The sequence below is a fragment of the Lupinus angustifolius genome, chromosome LG17 (assembly GCF_001865875.1).
Source record: "Lupinus angustifolius cultivar Tanjil chromosome LG17, LupAngTanjil_v1.0, whole genome shotgun sequence".
NCBI lineage: Eukaryota > Viridiplantae > Streptophyta > Magnoliopsida > Fabales > Fabaceae > Lupinus > Lupinus angustifolius.
The window spans coordinates 12,283,793-12,304,386 of NC_032025.1; the positions used below are offsets into that span (position 1 = coordinate 12,283,793).

At 37.1% G+C, this 20,594-nt stretch overlaps 1 protein-coding gene across 1 annotated transcript; it reads left to right on the forward strand.

Annotated features, from left to right (window-relative positions):
* Positions 3,292-3,870, forward strand: LOC109330890. Its single transcript, XM_019565160.1, has one exon. The coding sequence runs from the start codon at positions 3,292-3,294 to the stop codon at positions 3,868-3,870; it is 579 nt and encodes a 192-aa protein (XP_019420705.1).

Consider the following 20,594-nt stretch of genomic DNA (forward strand, 5'->3'; position numbering starts at 1 on the left):
GTATATGATAAATTATTGTATTATGAAAAATTGTAATTATCATAATAATAAAAAATATTAATTATCTGTAGACAATTAAAACGTTATGAACATAATGTGTGAGTATAAAAATGGATTGGACCTATCAATGGGATGAAATTTCACTGTTGTTCTTTTCCTTCATCATTTAACAATGAACATTTAATTTCGCTATTCAAACGCTAAGAATAATAATTGAATATATAATAGAGTCACTCAATCCTATCACATGGTAAACATTGTATTCCTGGTTGTACCATTTAATTAATTTTATTATGACATTTCTAGTATGAGTATTAATAATAGAACATGTTATTTTGATGCCATGTCACTTAATATTTATTCTTAATTCTATTCATGTTAATGAGTACTCAAACTTTAATATATGCCACGTATGTGAAGCCAAACACAAAACACAATGCGTAAGTCTTTAAAAGTTTGGAATAAATCACATTTTTGTTAGTGTTTTATACCTTGTGAATTTTAATCAATGTTCTTAAAATAACTACTACATTTTTATGATAAAGCCATTATAAATTCTAAGACGACAATCACTCCAATTTTAAGAGTGTCGGACATATGGGTTGCACTTGATCAACTTAATGATCACCATGACTAATTCACCAACGAATCAAAAATCTTTTGTTCATAAACATGTTAAGATCTTAACTAACCCTTAGTACAAAGTGCGGTATCGGACATATGGGTTGTACTTCACTTGTATTATAGGATTGTTAGTCGAGATTTAACTTATATTTTTTTTTAAATTAATCCAACCAACAATCATTTTTCTACTTAAAGAACTACGTAAGTCTTGATTCCCTTAATAGGGATACGTATGACCAAAGTCAATCTTGTCAGGCAGAACTAAAAAAAATAAAATTTTTTCATTTAAGTAATTAATCATTAACTAATTAATTTAATTAATAAAGAAGTGTTCCTTTATTTAATAGTAATAACAACAAATCAAAAATATAGTAATCCATGTAGTTTAGTATAGGGTACCGCTTAAGGCGAGCGGGTGGGGTGCTAATACCTTCCCTACCCTGTAGCCGACTTCCGAACCTGGATATCAAAAATCCAAATGGCCCAAGGTAATTGGGCTAAAAAAGATTTTAATACATTTTTTACAGTTAAAAATGTAGTGGCGACTTGAGAGGTCGCGTAGCCGAAAATCGGGGCGCGACAATACTCTATTCTTGTCGTGTGGCAGAAGGGTAGGTGGGGCTATAAGGTGGTGTGATAGTGGGTTGTTGGCGGTCTTTCAGACGAGGAGTGGTCCTGGACCCGACCTGAGATATCCGATCATGAAAGGGGTTGGCTTCTGCACAAGCTCCTTGACCAGTCGTACTCGACCTTGCGTGGTCGGGTATGCGACTACCTTTGAATAGTTAGGACGCCTGAATAACCAAGATGAAACCCATATTAATTTAGATTTTGATAACACTCATTTCTCTAATATAGAAAAAAATCCATACTACATTCTTATGTGGCTTTATCATGTGCTGCTGTGCATCATCAAATTTGTCAACTCAAAATTATCTGGACTATCCTATGTACGTCTAAATAATTGTGAAATATTTAAAAAAAGTGGGTTTTGTTATGATGAAAAAACCAAGTAAACTTCAAAAAAGATGTTTCAAATAAGCTCAATTCATTTGTATTTGTTCCTCTCGTGGGCAAATTCAATGTGATCGACGTGGACCAAATATGAATGCGAACGAATTCGTAAATATAATATAATACTATCTAAGTGGTCAAACATTGTGTAGTTTTCTGGGCTCATGTTTTAAACGTGTATGAATTATGAATATCACGTCTCAAAAATTAGAAGTGTGAACAGACAGATATTTCATACAATTAGGATTTATTATGTGTAGAAATCTTTTTTCATTTTCATCTATCTTTTCTAATCTATTCATATTAATCTAATTGTTATTGATTTTATAAACAAAATTTAATTCAATATTTTAATATGCAAGTAAATTATTTAATTGTTGACAACTTTTACATTTCCCTACCAAATGAAAATGATTTGGACTATTAAGATAGGCATTATTGTTCAAATAGTGCTTGCAAAGATGCTTATATATTGTGTACTAGCAATGTTCTCATATTGACAATGACATGAGATAATTCTTTATTAGTGGACCAACCTTTATTTTTTTAGAGTGTATCATTTTTTATATGCAACTAAATTTTATTAAAATTGTGGAATTCTTAAAAAATATAGTTAATGAAGGTTTTGGTTGAGGAATCATTGATTATACCTTGAATTAAGTTCAAAATTAAGATGCTTGTGGTCACTTTACAATAGTTGTAGAGAAAGGAAAACTGTACAAGTTAATTAGGGTGTAAATTTCCACTAGCAAAATATAATACTACATTCAGTTAGATTGAAAAGTAAAGGGAGGAAAAGGGGTGTGTATCCTTTTCGGCGGGGAAGTACCTAAAAAGTAAAAGGAAAAAATGGTATAATATGACATTTTTACTCTATAGATACAACAAAATGTCACTTTTACACATACAAAAAGCAAAAAATGCAAATTGTTTCTTCAGTATTGGAGATGATTCTTTTTCATAAAGAGATAGAAGAAAATAGAACTTTTTAATTATTTCGTTACCATCCTAGCAGTGTCGACTCTTACATTTTGTAGGCACAGTGTGAGAAAATATTTGGGCCCTAATTTAACTATATGAAAATTGTATATCGAAGTATGAACAAAATTGAGAGCTTAAAATAAATTACCATGGTGAAATAAAAATGAGTACCTATTGTATAAGAAAAGAATTTAGTTAAATAATGTTTTTAAAATAAATTTTGAACAAAAGAAGTTTCATACAAATCGTGAGAATGGAATATACACTTTCTTTTTAGCTCAATTATTACTTGTTGGAGATTTGAGTATAATATATTTTATGGAGTCATCTCCTTAATGATCATTAAATAATCTCATATTTTTCTCACTATAGGTCAAACCATTATTTTAATTACACATAAACTATATGATACTGTAAAACAACAATTTTAACATATTTATGCATAAAGTAATAACTATAGAGTATGGTTAGTTGGTTAGGCTATTATTGAGTTGTTCTTAATTAAAGGAGATGTTAATACTGTGTTGTGCTCACTGTGCTGAGCTGGCAAGTCGTTAGTATAAATACCTCACTTTTCTCTTGTAACAACTTAACAAATCATCAATAACAAATTCAGTTTAACTCTCTATACTTTCCTCTCTCTCTCGTTTCTCCCTTTTCTTACATGCTATCATGACTTCAACCGTTCCTGGAGCCTCTCAATCTTCTCCTCCACCGTCTTCATCACCTTCACCTTCTCCGTCTCTGCTGCAAACCGTCGCGTCATTGCTGGTACTTCCAACGCCGATGATGAAACTTACGGAACCAAACTTCTTAGTGTGGCGTCATTTCATGCTCGCAACACTCACTTCCAACCGAGCCAACAAATTCGTTCTCGGTACAGAAATACCTCCTCAATTTATCAACGATGATGAGCTATTAATCAATAAGCTAAACTCGTCTTATCTACGCTGGGAGGAGCAAAGTCAAACGATCTTCTCATGGATTCAGAACTCATTATCAGAGAGTTTACAGCCTAGAGTTGTTGGGTGTCAACACTCATGGCAGTTATGGGAAGAGTTACATAACTTTTGTAGCTCACAAACAAAAGCAAGGAGTCATCAACTTCGTTCTCAGTTACACTCTATTACTCAAGGTTCTTTGTCAATTTCTGAGTATTTTCGCATAATTAAGAACTTAGTGGATGCACTTGTATTCATTGGAGCACCAATTTCAACCTCAGAGCACATCGATTATGTTCTTGATGGTTAAAATGAGGAATTTCAACCAGTTGTAACTTCAATTGAAACGAAAGATGATCCACCAACACTACATAGTTTGGAGTCATTTCTCCTAACTTTTGAAGCAAGAATGGAGAAGAACAAATCCAAAGTTCTCGTTGATGCTCAATCTACAAATGTTGCTGCTGCTCCATCTCTCTCATCTTCTTCTGGTCAACACTCGATGAAATCAGTTCCATCATCGTCTCCATTTCATGGTTCGGGTCATTTTTCATCAATGCGACCTAATTTTGCTGCTGGCGGTTATCATGGCTTTCGAGGAGGCAGACGTGGTGGTCATTGCAGAGATGGTCGGAGTTATTACCGTCATTCACAATTGTATTGTGAGTTCTATAATCGTCATGGAGATGAGGTATCCAACTGCTATTATGGACCTCTTGGATGCAGCTCCCTCTCCCACATTCCTCCTGGATCTGGAGCTCCTACTCGTCCAAATGGGTCTGGACCTCAAAACACACTTAATTTTTCCAATGGGCCCATGAAACACTTGGCCCATTACAACTCACCTTATGTTGATCACTATTACTCTCCTCCTCACATACATCCTCATTCTTCTTATTTTCCTCCTACAAATGCTCATTATTCCTTTGGGCCTCCTCCTTCCACTTCTCTGCTTGGGTCTGGCCCAATTTCTTCACAATACATGTTTCCTCCAAGCTCACATGAACAATATCATCCTCACACATCTTACACACCTCATGCCATGACTACTAATGCTCCTCTTTGAACGCAGAAGCCTTCCACCTGGTATCCTAACTCTGGTGTCACCAATCACTTAACCTCAGATGCTGGTCTCATTCATGAACCTCAAGAACACTTTGGTCCTGAACACATATTCATCGATAATGGTCATGGTATTCATATTACTTCTACTGGGAACTCTTGGTTTAACTCTTCTAACTCTTCATTTTCTTTTTCTCTAAACAATCTTTTACATGTTCCTAATATTACAAAAAATTAATATATTTTTCTACATTTTTTACAGTAAAAAATGTAGTGGCGACTCGAGAGGTCGCGTAGACGAAAATCGGGGCGCGACAGCTGACGACTCTATTGGGGACTTTTTTGAGAAAGTCCGAGTGGAGTGCGAGGAGCAGAGAACTGATGCAAAATGCCATGCTTATCACAGAATTTGTCGAACTGAAAGTTCTCAAATTCTCCCCCGTGATCACTTCGTATATATATTATTTTTAGGTTAAGTTGGTTTTGGATTTGCTTGGCAAGATTTTTAAAATTTTTGAACGCGTCGCTTTTTGATGATAAAAACAATGTCCATGTAAATCTAGAGAAATCATCAACAATAACTAGAGCGTAGTAACTACCACCAAAACTCATGATTTGTGATGGTCCAAACAAGTCCATATGGAGTAGCTCCAAAGGTCTTGAGGTGGATATCACATTTTTATTTTTAAAAGAGTTTTTGGTTTGTTTACACTTTTGACAAGTGTCACAAATTTCTTTAGTTTTAAAATTCAATTTTGGTAGCCCCTCAACTAGTTCGTTTGATGATAATTTATCTAGATGCTTTATATGGATATGTGCAACACGTCTATGCCATAGCCAGATGTCATCTTCTTTAGAAATAAGGCATTTTGAAAATAATGTAGTGACATCGTCCAAATTAACCATGTAAATATTATTTATACGGTGACCAACAAATTTAACGTTATTAGATAAAATATCACGAATGACACAACAATCAGAATCGAAGGATACACGATTACCTTTATCGCAGAGTTGGCTTATACTCAACAAGTTATGTTCTAGTCCTTCAACATAAAGGACATTATCAATCAGAGTTTGGGATGAGTTACCAACTGTTCCTGTGCCGAGTATCTTTCCCTTGTTGTTGTCTCCATAAGTGACGTATCCTTTTCCTTTAAGTGAGAGATCCAGGAAATTTGATCTATCACCTGTCATATGCCTCGAACACCCACTATCTAAGTACCATTTTTGTCCATGTGTTCGGAGACATACCTGCAAAATAGATTACTTACTTTTCTCAGGTACCCAATTGGTGTTGGGTCCTTTTCTGTTAGTGATTAGGGAATTATCTCCCTTCTTTTTCCATACATAAACTCCGCTAGGTATACCATACTTTTTGATATAGCATGAATGATAAGTATGACCATATGTGTTACAATAAAAACAAGTAGGAGAATGCTTATGATATTTGTTTTTAGCTTGAGCTACCGGTTTTCTATATGGTCGCTTCTTTTTAGCAGTGCGAGTATAACCTAGACCAGTTCGATCACCAACATTTCTAGTTTGATTAAGCAGGTTATCTAATTGCAGTTTACTGTTTGTGAGACGTGTGAGTTTTTCATTTAGTTTAAAATTGTCCTCTTGCAAAGTCTCGCAAGTCTCACAGACAGGTTTTTGACATAAGTTACTAGCAGAGCAGTTACATGAACTACAAGAATAGATGAGATCTAAAGTTTCATTTTCCAGTTTTAATTCATCTAATTCTTTTTGTAATTGGCTTATTTTTTGTTCGTTTATCAGGATTATTCTTTTCCTATCAATGTTAATTCTAGCCAATTTCTTTAATTCATCATGCAACTCGACATAAGCATCATACAATACATCATAAGGAGGTGAATCATTCGAAGTGGATGAGGTGTCAGAATATACCTCATCATTGCCCTTGCATGAGTCTGAATTTGTATTGATGTCAGATCTGGCCATCAGACACAGCTTTGCTGACTCCTCCTCACTATAGGTGCTCGATGTCGATTCCTCCTCAGGTACATCCCAAACGATGTAAGCTTTCTTGGATTTGAAGTCCCTGGGAGTGCTCTTCTCTGAATCAACCTTCTTTAGGTAGGTTGGACACTGAAACCTCATGTGCCCTACCTTTCCACACTCATGGCAAGTGAAGCGATCCTTGTTATTCTTGCCTTTACTGGTTGACTCTTTCGCTTCCTTCTTTTGAAACTTTTTGAGTCCTCCTTTTCTTTTAATGAATTTGCTAAATTTTCGGACTAGGAGACCCATAGTTTCATCATCTAGATCGGAATCAGATTCATCATCAATTTTCTCTTCTTTGTCTTTGGAGGTCGTGGCCTTCAAAGTGATGCTCTTCTTCTTCCGGTCTGATTCTTCATTCATGGTCAAGCGACCCAACTCCATTTCATGCTCTTGAAGTTTTCCAAATAAAGTAGCTAAAGGCATAGAATCTAAATCTTTAGACTCAACAATTGCAGTCACCTTTGGTTGCCATCTCCTGTCAAGACAACGCAAAACTTTATTAGTTAGTTCACCTCTAGCAAATGATTTATCGAGAGCAACTAAATGGTTGACAATATGAGTGAATCGCTTTTGCATATCACATATTGATTCGCTTGGTAACATGCGAAACAACTCATATTCGTGGGTCAGCGCGTTCAGTCTTGCGCGCTTGACTTCGCTAGTGCCTTCGTGAGTCACTTGTAAAGTGTCCCACATTTCTTTCGCATTATGGCACTGCGAGACCCTAAAGAATTCATCATATGATAGGGCCGATGTGATGATGTTTTTGGCGCGCAGGTTATGCTGGACCTTTTTGCGCTCATCATCGGTCCATAAACTTTTCGGTTTATCTTTAGGTTGATCGTCCACAAGATGTTGTGGAACGTAAGGGCCGTTGACTACGGATTCCCAAATATCCGAGTCTATGGCCTCAATAAAAATTTGCATGCGCACTTTCCAGTAGGCATACCCTTCACCACTGAATATTGGTGGTCGATTAATGGATGACCCATCACCACCAAATGGATTTGAAGAACCCATTCCTTTTCCCTTTAGGATCACGAATACGCGGTTGAGCTAGCACTTCGTACTAGCTCTGATACCACTTGTTAGGTATCAGTGGTTACAATACACCTAGAAGGGGGGGGTTGAATAGGTGTCGCGGTTAGAATTACCGCTTTTCGCAAATCAACACTTAATGCTGAATCAACCCTATTTAATCGATTAAGGAGAAAAGGATAATCGATTATAAGCACAGTCTTAATCGATTAACACAAAAAACAGTTTTAAACAGAAACTATTTTAATCGATTAATAGAAACAGTATAATCGATTAACACAGGAATATTAATCGATTAAACAGAACCAGTAAGCAATTACAGAAACGATTAAATGCGAAACAAATAACCGATAACAGAACGAATACAGAGCTTACAAATTTGTATATCAGAATAGCTTGCAATACAACAAAAGAACAGAATGTATTAGTTGAATCAAATATACAAATTAAATCGATTGAAAACAGTAAAGAGAGAGAGAGAAACAAATCCTGCAACTCGAATTTTTATCCTGGTTCGTTTGCTGTCCACTGCAAACTACATCCAGGCCTCCCGGCTGACTTGGGAGATTTCCTTCACTATAATCGAATCAATGTAATTTACAAACACATTATCCAATTACAACACTTAGCAAATGACAAGAAATCAAAGAAACTATCCAATGGTTTGACTCCCTTCCTACCGATAAAGAAAACGTTTCTTTCGGCGTAGCCCCAGCCAAAGAATCTCTCGTTCTTTCCTTTTCTTACACTCTAAGCTATGAAGAAACACACAATCTCTACTGGTGATACGACACCAAGAGATTCCCTTTCACAACAATTATACAAGAATTACAAGAGTAATATTAAGCTATACCTAAGCTCAAATACAACATGAAGGCTTTACTCTAATGCACATTTAACACAAACACATGTGAAATGACAAGTATTAGTTATGAAAACAGAAGTTACAGAATCATAAAATTCATGAAAAAACGCATCAAAATATGCATGAACATGTGAGGGAAAACGTGAGAGATTATAACATGAAATGCACTCAATCCTAAAGCAAGGAATCTCTCATTTCTAAACTCACTAATGCAATTAACAAATAGATGCAGCAATTAACACGTAGAATGCTCTAACTCTCTAATAAATGCAACATGCAACTTATGAGATTAATTCTGAAAACGCAGTTTATAAAGAATCAGTCCAGAACCCCAGATAATCGATTAAATACCTTCTTAATCGATTAACGGGACTAAAAATCATAACTGATTCTGTTTTTCAGTTTTTCAGTTTCAACAACTTAAAAATCAGTTAGGTTAATCGATTAACGTAAACCTTTAATCGATTAACTGCATTACAAAAACGTGTTCCAGTGGCAACCACTTTACACAGCAGTTGGGTTAATCGATTAAAGGTATGGTTAATCGATTAACACTAAATAAAATATGTATTTTCAAATAGAAAACATCAAATATGTTATGCACTTAGATAATACATGTTTGACACTTAGTTTTATGCCTAGAATGCATATATACATGTATTTATGTAATGCATGAACATATTATCAAATGAACATATCTCATGGATGAAATGATTTAAAGATAAATGCATGTGAGACATGTTTTAGGTGCCCTAAGCCTTCGACTCAACTTAAACTAGAAACTAGTCTAAGCCTAGTACCAAATAAAAGACTTAAGCACGTTGGATTGTTGGTTATCTTCAAGCACTTTTAGGCACACGTTGTCCTCATCAAAACCATGACGTTCAAGGAGAGCTTTCCAAAGTGTTCCTCTTGACATGCACACTTTCAATCTCCCCCTTTTTGATGATGACAAACTCTACATCAAGTTCATCAATTTTAAAGTAACAATTGCTTGATGAATAAGCTTGAAGATTGTGTTGGCAAGGTTGATGGAATGCGCACATTTATCGGAAGCTGTTATAACGATCAACCTGCACAATTTAGAAACAACAAAACAACCTTTCTCCCCCTTTTGACATTATCAAAAAGATAACCCAGGTCAAAAAAGCTAGGAAGAGATATTAGTTAATCATAAAACAATGTTAATGAATTAATTTGGGTTTTAACAAATTAACCTGTTTCATTTATGGGTAAATTGAACAAATGCGCTTTATTGGACAAAAAATAGCTAATAAGAAGTGAGAATGGCATGCAAGATTTAATCAAATATTAAGCATTGTAAGCATTATTAAATCTCAAATGATCAAGATCCATTCACTAAGGCAAATAAGCTATTTTGACATAATTATAGCAAAAACAAAAACATTTGCATAGCATAAAGAGTAAAGAAAGTCATGAAATAGTACAGGCCATAAAGTCAAATAAAAGACAAATAGCAAAATACGAATCAGTTCTGAAAGCAACAACGATAACTAAATCCAGAAGGTGCCACAAGATAAAAATAAACCTAAGGATAGGATAACCTAGGTCTAAGGTCAGCTAAACTAAGGTTGAGGCGGAGGATAGACAGGCTGATCATCAGGCACAGCAGTGTTCTGATTTCCCTGGATAAGCATAGACAGCTTCTGAAATTCTGAGCAGAACATGGCATTCTGAGCCTCAGCGGTAGACTGAATCATAGTCCTCAGCTCCTGAATTTTGTTATCGGTGTAGGCATTCTGACGTTCCTCGTATTGCTCCATACATGCAAAATAAGAGTCCTTCAGCCCTTGGAAGTGCAGATCCATGCGGTTGTTAAGTCGTTGTTCCATGGCTTCCATCTGAGCTAAACCAAACACAGAGCTCTGAGGTGCTGTTCCAGACGACTCCCCCTGATTAGTTGCATTCTGATTACCCAAATCCTCCTGATGCTCATTATCCGACAAGTCCAGATCAAAGGTGGTATAGTCCTCCTGATACTGCCATGTAGTACCATACTTGTAAATTCCCATCTTATGAATGAGACTCTCACCCACCAAGTGATCTTTATCAGTGTACTCAGTAATGATGGTATCAGAAATGTCAATGCGCAAATAATCAACAATGCGGGATATGAAAATGCTATACGGGAGCAGCTTGGACTGAGACAATGAAACGCTGTTCATGATTTTCAGAATCTCCTCAGGCCAATTGATCATCACGTTATTCTTTACAGCGTACATGAAACGCAAATCATTCACAGTAGGCTGTGCATGATTAGTGTTCCGCTGCACTAATATGTAAGCAATAACATAATGCAATAACCTGTTCTCAACAGAAAGTGACCCTGCCTTGGTCAGTTGACCCTGAATATACAGATGAGGGCCCCGAAGGAATGACTTATACACATCAACGGGATCAAAATTGTCCTTGACCCAAGAACAGTCCCCTATTCCAAAACCAGACGACGATAAACCTCCAACATTCAGAAATAAATCCTCACTCATCTCAAACAGATTACCGGAAATCATGGACCAATATTTGCCATCCTTGTATCTAAAATTAGCGTAAAATTCCCTAACTAGAGCAGGGTATACGCGTCCCTTCAATTCCAAAAACTGAACGGCTCCTTGAGCCTCCATGTCATGCGGAAAACTAAAGTTTTGTTCCGCTAACCAGGTTAAGTCGGCATACCTGATGTATGTAGGCTTGCGGCCTTGAAATTTTGCCAACCGGGTCTCTTGCAAAATGAGGGAATAATAGGGGTCACCGCGGTCCCGAGTGGAGGGTGAGCCGGTTTCCCTTCTTCGAATGCGCGTTGCTGTAGTCTTGACCCGCTTTGGACGACTCTGCTCCATTGAAGATGATGAACTCGAAACTGAGATTGATGAACAGAGGGGCAAAGCCTAACCTAGGGTTTGGATTGGATGATTCGGAATTGAGTGGATTTTTGGATGAAATAGAATGATTTCGGAAGGTTTGAGAGGTTTAGGATGAGGTTTACTTAATCCTATTGCACCTGGATTAGTATTGTTGCTGTTTCAGAAAATCAAGGCGCAAAGAGGTTGCGAAAAGGTCAGAAAAAGTGCAAGACCGAGACACTGTTTGCCTTTAACGTACTGGTTTTAATCGATTAACGGGATGGTTTAATCGATTAAAACAGTGTAAAATTTGAATTTTCAAAAAAAATTGCCCAGGTAATCGATTAACGGGCTGTTTAATCGATTAAGTTTTAGAAAATTTGAATTTTCCAGAAATGAAGCCCAGGTAATCGATTAACTATTGGCATAATCGATTAAATCAGAGAAAATTTCGTTTTTAGGCAGCAGAGTGGTTTCGACTTTTTAGGACACACGTATGCATTATTACAGATTTATCGAGACATATATAATCACATTAAGAAGTTAATCAAGAGATATATTTTTGCATTTTTAACATATATCATTCAAACATGAAACACATAGGCATAGAGAAGCAAGACAATTTATGCAAACAGCTAAACAATTTTTAAACAAGATATTGTTCATCAAGAATTCCTAGTTCTCTCCTTAGAACATAGAAGGTATCCCTGGGAAGGGGCTTGGTGAAAATATCTGCTAACTGTTTAGATGTTTCCACAAATTCAAGAACACAGTCACCTTTTTGTACATGGTCACGCAAAAAATGATGTCTAATTTCTATATGCTTTGTTCTAGAATGCAAAACGGGATTCTTGGATAGGTTAATGGCACTTGTATTATCGCATTTTATTGGGATCTTTTCAAGTTTAAGACCAAAGTCCTTAAGTTGCTGCTTCATCCAAAGGATTTGAGCGCAACACACACCAGCGGCAATGTATTCCGCTTCAGCGGTGGACAAAGCAACACAGGCTTGCTTCTTGCTGTGCCATGCTACTAATGAACTGCCCAATAGGTGGCAAGTACCACTAGTGCTTTTCCGATCCAACTTACATCCGGCGAAATCGGAATCGGAATAACCCACCAAGGATAGTGAGGCATCCCGAGGATACCATAATCCCATGTTAATAGTTCCTTTTAGATATCTCATGATTCTTTTAACAGTTATATAGTGTGATTCTCTAGGTGATGATTGATATCTCGCACACATGCATACACTGAACATGATATCAGGTCTACTTGCAGTTAAGTAAAGTAAAGACCCAATCATACCACGATACTTCGTTACCTCGATTGCTTTTCCTTTCTCATCTTTGTCTAAGTAGCAAGCAGATGCCATAGGTGTGGAAGCTTCCTTACATTTGTCCATTTCAAATTTCTTGAGTAGCTCTTTGCAGTATTTCGCCTGATGGATGAATATCCCACTTTCTAGCTGCTTTATCTGCAATCCTAGAAAGAATGTGAGTTCTCCCATCATAGACATTTCGAACTCCCCCTGCATCATCTCAGAAAATTCTCTACACAAGATATCATTAGTAGATCCAAATATTATGTCATCTACATAGATTTGTACAAGCAGAACATGATTTTCTGATTTTCTAATAAAAAGCGTTGTGTCAACCAAGCCTCTCTCGAACCCTTTTTCTAAAAGAAAGGTACTAAGTCTGTCATACCAAGCTCTAGGAGCTTGTTTGAGACCATATAGTGCCTTTTTAAGTTTGTAAACATGGTTCGGATATTTAAAATTTTCAAAACCAGGCGGTTGGTCAACATAAACTTCTTCTTGAATGTATCCATTCAGGAAGGCGCTTTTTACATCCATTTGAAAGAGTTTGAAGTTCATTAAAGATGCAAAGGAAAGAAGCATTCTGATGGCCTCTAGTCTGGCTACAGGAGCGTAGGTTTCGTCATAATCGATACCCTCCTCCTGGTTGTAGCCTTTGGCCACCAAACGTGCTTTATTTCGAATTATTAAGCCAGATTCATCAAGTTTATTTCTGAAGACCCATCGAGTACCAATTACGGGATGATCATTAGGTTTGGGGACCAAGTCCCACACATGATTGCGCTCAAACTGGTTTAGCTCTTCTTGCATAGCTATACCCCAGTGTACATCCTCAATGGCCTCATCAACGGTCTTAGGCTCAATTTGCGATACAAAAGCTACAAAATTACAGAAATTTCGTAAGGAACTACGGGTTACCACTCCCGTAGATATGTCACCTATAACTTTATCAATTGGGTGAGCTTTCTTTGTTTTCCACACGGTAGGCATGTCTGAGTGCTCTTGAGGTTCGATTTGACCTTCATCATTGGCTCCTTTTTCATTATCCATGTCCTTGGAGTATGCTTCTTCCAAAGCACCTGCAACATCATCAGAAACGACCTTTCTCTTCTCTTTTGGAGAAGATTCGTCAAACTGTACATGGATAGACTCTTCAACTTGCATTAAATATTTGTTAAAGACTCTGAACGCTTTGCTATGAATCGAGTATCCCAAAAATATTCCCTCATCGGCTTTAGAGTCGAATTTCCCTAAGGCCCGCTTTCCATTATTTAATATAAAACATTTGCAACCGAAAGCGTGAAGATGGGATATATTTGGTTTGCGGCCTTTTAAAAGTTCATAAGGAGTTTTGTTCAAGTTTGGCCTTAAGAGTACTCGATTTATAACATAGCATGCAGTATGAACTGCATCAGCCCAGAAGTACTTGGGGGTATTACTTTCGTTAAGCATGGTTCTCGCTAATTCTTCTAAAACACGATTTTTCCTCTCTACAACTCCATTTTGTTGTGGAGTGCGAGGAGCAGAGAACTGATGCAAAATGCCATGCTTATCACAGAATTTGTCGAACTGAAAGTTCTCAAATTCTCCCCCGTGATCACTTCGTATATATATTATTTTTAGGTTAAGTTGGTTTTGGATTTGCTTGGCAAGATTTTTAAAATTTTTGAACGCGTCGCTTTTTGATGATAAAAACAATGTCCATGTAAATCTAGAGAAATCATCAACAATAACTAGAGCGTAGTAACTACCACCAAAACTCATGATTTGTGATGGTCCAAACAAGTCCATATGGAGTAGCTCCAAAGGTCTTGAGGTGGATATCACATTTTTATTTTTAAAAGAGTTTTTGGTTTGTTTACACTTTTGACAAGTGTCACAAATTTCTTTAGTTTTAAAATTCAATTTTGGTAGCCCCTCAACTAGTTCGTTTGATGATAATTTATCTAGATGCTTTATATGGATATGTGCAACACGTCTATGCCATAGCCAGATGTCATCTTCTTTAGAAATAAAGCATTTTGAAAATAATGTAGTGACATCGTCCAAATTAACCATGTAAATATTATTTATACGGTGACCAACAAATTTAACGTTATTAGATAAAATATCACGAATGACACAACAATCAGAATCGAAGGATACACGATTACCTTTATCGCAGAGTTGGCTTATACTCAACAAGTTATGTTCTAGTCCTTCAACATAAAGGACATTATCAATCAGAGTTTGGGATGAGTTACCAACTGTTCCTGTGCCGAGTATCTTTCCCTTGTTGTTGTCTCCATAAGTGACGTATCCTTTTCCTTTAAGTGAGAGATCCAGGAAATTTGATCTATCACCTGTCATATGCCTCGAACACCCACTATCTAAGTACCATTTTTGTCCATGTGTTCGGAGACATACCTGCAAAATAGATTACTTACTTTTCTCAGGTACCCAATTTATGTTGGGTCCTTTTCTGTTAGTGATTAGGGAATTATCTCCCTTCTTTTTCCATACATAAACTCCGCTAGGTATACCATACTTTTTGATATAGCATGAATGATAAGTATGACCATATGTGTTACAATAAAAACAAGTAGGAGAATGCTTATGATATTTGTTTTTAGCTTGAGCTACCGGTTTTCTATATGGTCGCTTCTTTTTAGCAGTGCGAGTATAACCTAGACCAGTTCGATCACCAACATTTCTAGTTTGATTAAGCAGGTTATCTAATTGCAGTTTACTGTTTGTGAGACGTGTGAGTTTTTCATTTAGTTTAAAATTGTCCTCTTGCAAAGTCTCGCAAGTCTCACAGACAGGTTTTTGACATAAGTTATTAGCAGAGCAGTTACATGAGCTACAAGAATAGATGAGATCTAAAGTTTCATTTTCCAGTTTTAATTCATCTAATTCTTTTTGCAATTGGCTTATTTTTTGTTCGTTTATTAGGATTATCCTTTTCCTATCAATGTTAATTCTAGCCAATTTCTTTAATTCGTCATGCAACTCGACATAAGCATCATACAATACATCATAAGGAGGTGAATCATCCGAAGTGGATGAGGTGTCAGAATATACCTCATCATTGCCCTTGCATGAGTCTGAATTTGTATTGATGTCAGATCTGGCCATCAGACACAGCTTTGCTGACTCCTCCTCACTTGAGGTGCTTGATGTCGACTCCTCCTCAGGTACATCCCAAACGATGTAAGCTTTCTTGGATTTGAAGTCCCTGGGAGTGCTCTTCTCTGAATCAACCTTCTTTAGGTAGGTTGGACACTGAAACCTCATGTGCCCTACCTTTCCACACTCATGGCAAGTGAAGCGATCCTTGTTATTCTTGCCTTTACTGGTTGACTCTTTCGCTTCCTTCTTTTGAAACTTTTTGAGTCCTCCTTTTCTTTTAATGAATTTGCTAAATTTTCGGACTAGGAGACCCATAGTTTCATCATCTAGATCGGAATCAGATTCATCATCAATTTTCTCTTCTTTTTCTTTGGAGGTCGTGGCCTTCAATGTGATGCTCTTCTTCTTCCGGTCTGATTCTTCATTCATGGTCAAGCGACCCAGCTCCATTTCATGCTCTTGAAGTTTTCCAAATAAAGTAGCTAAAGGCATAGAGTCTAAATCTTTAGACTCAACAATTGCAGTCACCTTTGGTTGCCATCTCCTGTCAAGACAACGCAAAACTTTATTAGTTAGTTCACCTTTAGCAAATGATTTATCGAGAGCAAATAAATGGTTAACAATATGAGTGAATCGCTTTTGCATATCACATATTGATTCGCTTGGTAACATGCGAAACAACTCATATTCGTGGGTCAGTGTGTTTGCTTTTGCATATCACATATTGATTCGCTTGGTAACATGCGAAACAACTCATATTCGTGGGTCAGCGCGTTCAGTCTTGCGCGCTTGACTTCGCTAGTGCCTTCGTGAGTCACTTGTAAAGTGTCCCACATTTCTTTCGCATTATGGCACTGCGAGACCCTAAAGAATTCATCATATGATAGGGCCGATGTGATGATGTTTTTGGCGCGCAGGTTATGCTGGACCTTTTTGCGCTCATCATCGGTCCATAAACTTTTCGGTTTATCTTTAGGTTGATCGTCCACAAGATGTTGTGGAACGTAAGGGCCGTTGACTACGGATTCCCAAATATCCGAGTCTATGGCCTCAATAAAAATTTGCATGCGCACTTTCCAGTAGGCATACCCTTCACCACTGAATATTGGTGGTCGATTAATGGATGACCCATCACCACCAAATGGATTTGAAGAACCCATTCCTTTTCCCTTTAGGATCACGAATACGCGGTTGAGCTAGCACTTCGTACTAGCTCTGATACCACTTGTTAGGTATCAGTGGTTACAATACACCTAGAAGGGGGGGGTTGAATAGGTGTCGCGGTTAGAATTACCGCTTTTCGCAAATCAACACTTAATGCTGAATCAACCCTATTTAATCGATTAAGGAGAAAAGGATAATCGATTATAAGCACAGTCTTAATCGATTAACACAAAAAACAGTTTTAAACAGAAACTATTTTAATCGATTAATAGAAACAGTATAATCGATTAACACAGGAATATTAATCGATTAAACAGAACCAGTAAGCAATTACAGAAACGATTAAATGCGAAACAAATAACCGATAACAGAACGAATACAGAGCTTACAAATTTGTATATCAGAATAGCTTGCAATACAACAAAAGAACAGAATGTATTAGTTGAATCAAATATACAAATTAAATCGATTGAAAAACAGTAAAGAGAGAGAGAGAAACAAATCCTGCAACTCGAATTTTTATCCTGGTTCGTTTGCTGTCCACTGCAAACTACATCCAGGCCTCCCGGCTGACTTGGGAGATTTCCTTCACTATAATCGAATCAATGTAATTTACAAACACATTATCCAATTACAACACTTAGCAAATGACAAGAAATCAAAGAAACTATCCAATGGTTTGACTCCCTTCCTACCGATAAAGAAAACGTTTCTTTCGGCGTAGCCCCAGCCAAAGAATCTCTCGTTCTTTCCTTTTCTTACACTCTAAGCTATGAAGAAACACACAATCTCTACTGGTGATACGACACCAAGAGATTCCCTTTCACAACAATTACACAAGAATTACAAGAGTAATATTAAGCTATACCTAAGCTCAAATACAACATGAAGGCTTTACTCTAATGCACATTTAACACAAACACATGTGAAATGACAAGTATTAGTTATGAAAACAGAAGTTACAGAATTATAAAATTCATGAAAAACGCATCAAAAATATGCATGAACATGTGAGGGAAAACATGAGAGATTATAACATGAAATGCACTCAATCCTAAAGCAAGGAATCTCTCATTTCTAAACTCACTAATGCAATTAACAAATAGATGCAGCAATTAACACGTAGAATGCTCTAACTCTCTAATAAATGCAACATGCAACTTATGAGATTAATTCTGAAAACGCAGTTTATAAAGAATCAGTCCAGAACCCCAGATAATCGATTAAATACCTTCTTAATCGATTAACGGGACTAAAAATCATAACTGATTCTGTTTTTCAGTTTTTCAGATTTAACACTTTAAAATCAGTTAGGTTAATCGATTAACGGGAACCTTTAATCGATTAACTGCATTACAAAAACGTGTTCCAGTGGCAACCACTTTACACAGCAGTTGGGTTAATCGATTAAAGGTATGGTTAATCGATTAACACTAAATAAAATGTGTATTTTCAAATAGAAAACATCAAATATGTTATGCACTTAGATAATACATGTTTGACACTTAGTTTTATGCCTAGAATGCATATATACATGTATTTATGTAATGCATGAACATATTATGAAATGAACATATCTCATGGATGAAATGATTTAAAAGATAAATGCATGTGAGACATGTATTAGGTGCCCTAAGCCTTCGACTCAACTTAAACTAGAATCTAGTCTAAGCCTAGTACCAAATAAAAGACTTAAGCACGTTGAATCGTTGGTTATCTTCAAGCACTTTTAGGTACACGTTGTCCTCATCAAAACCATGACGTTCAAGGAGAGCTTTCCAAAGTGTTCCTCTTGACATGCACACTTTCAAAAAGGAGGGACCTTCACATAATGAAATCAATCTTCAGCGGAGGATTAAAATCCTTGAGGGTCAACTTGAGGTCTGGGTGAATGTAGGGAGGATAAAGAATTATGGGAAAGAAGATGTATTGACATCATTGATGGGATAGGGAACTTTGCGGATGATTGGCTGGTAACTTTTGAGTCTGCAAACCATGAGGTCCACATGTATCCAGAAACTGAAATGCTCCCTGCTATGAAGACATTTTTTGACAGTTGTGCCCCCATTGCTCGAAGGCTCAAGAGGTGGAGGAAGAAGACTGAAGAATTTTAGATTTTTTAGAATAAACATTTGGAATAAAAAGGAGGAAATCGATTGATGTGATTCCCTTTTTATCGTTTTTATCAATAAAATCACTTTTTATGTCCACACTTTGTCTCTATAAAAAGAAAAGTAAAAGAGAACAAAAAAAACAAATAACATGAGGGGGTCAACATTGCTATATTTTGTCCAAGATGCAACCACGGAGTGGAAATTTCTATTCTGAAAATTGGTTTAGTAGGGTCGACGGACTGCGCTCCCCGACTCTCAAATAAGGGATTCATCATACTTGCTATACTAACGGAAATTTTTGCATAAAAAAAACAAACAAAACATTTTTTAACTATTTGCATTTTTTCAATCAGCATTGCTCCGCAACACCCCTACCACACCCGAATCCGAGCTAGACAGATGACCGACTGTTCATACTCCAGTCAGGATTCCCGAACTGAATTAGCTAGCTTGAAAGAGCAGATGGCAGAGATGTTTCGCATCCTGAAGACCCTCCAGAGAGAGAATGAAAAGACTGCAACTGCTGGGCCACAACCTCATTCAGGATCCGGAAGTTCCAGTCTAGGGGACGGTACTGGTCAGATTCATGAAAGTCATGACACCAACACAAGACAGCCGAATGCCAACCATCAAGCAAATAGAAGGTACAATCATGATGGGACCCAAAGGACTCCTCTAGGAAGTAACACCCCAAACACGGAGAAAGAGGAAGAGAAGTGGAGCTCAATAGAAGAGAGATTGAGGGCTATTGAAGGAGCCCACTGTGTGGATCTGAAGAATGCTTTTGAGATGTGTTTGGTGTCTGATGTGGTACTCCCTCCCAAATTCAAAGTACCTGAGTTCGAGAAGTATAATGGGATTACCTGTCCCAAAAGCCATTTACACATGTATTGTCAGCATACCACGGGAATGATAAGTTGTTAATCCAGTGCTTTCAAGACAGTTTAGTGGGGGTAGCTATGAATTGGTACATCCGCCTGGAGAAGACTCAGATCAGGACCTTCTTGGATCTGTCCAATGCCTTCATCAAACAGTACAAGTACAATGAGGATGCTGCACCAGACAGGACTCAACTACAGAATATGTGTAAGAAACCATCTGATAATTTCAGAGAATATGTTCAGTGTTGGAGAGGACTAGCATCCCAAGTCCTTCTGCGATTAGAAGAAGATAAACAACTGTCGATCTTTATCGACACTCTGCATAATCCATATTATGAACGCCTCATAGGAAGCGTGACAACCAACTTCAATGCTCTCATCAAAGTAGAGGAGAAGATAAAAGGAGGTATCAAGAATGGGAAGATTTCCGATGAAGGTTCAGGCTCTAACAAGAAGCCCACTTTTATGAAGAAAAAGGAGGCGGAGACTCATTTCATCGATGCCGAGCCAAAGAAGTTCCAGTCCCGGAACAACAATCAAAACAATCAACGTGCACCCTCTCGGTTTGCACAGAACCACAACCAAAACC

Bases quoted from the DNA above. Each gene is read 5' to 3' on its own strand.
- LOC109330890 (XM_019565160.1), top strand. From the start codon at position 3,292: ATGACTTCAACCGTTCCTGGAGCCTCTCAATCTTCTCCTCCACCGTCT.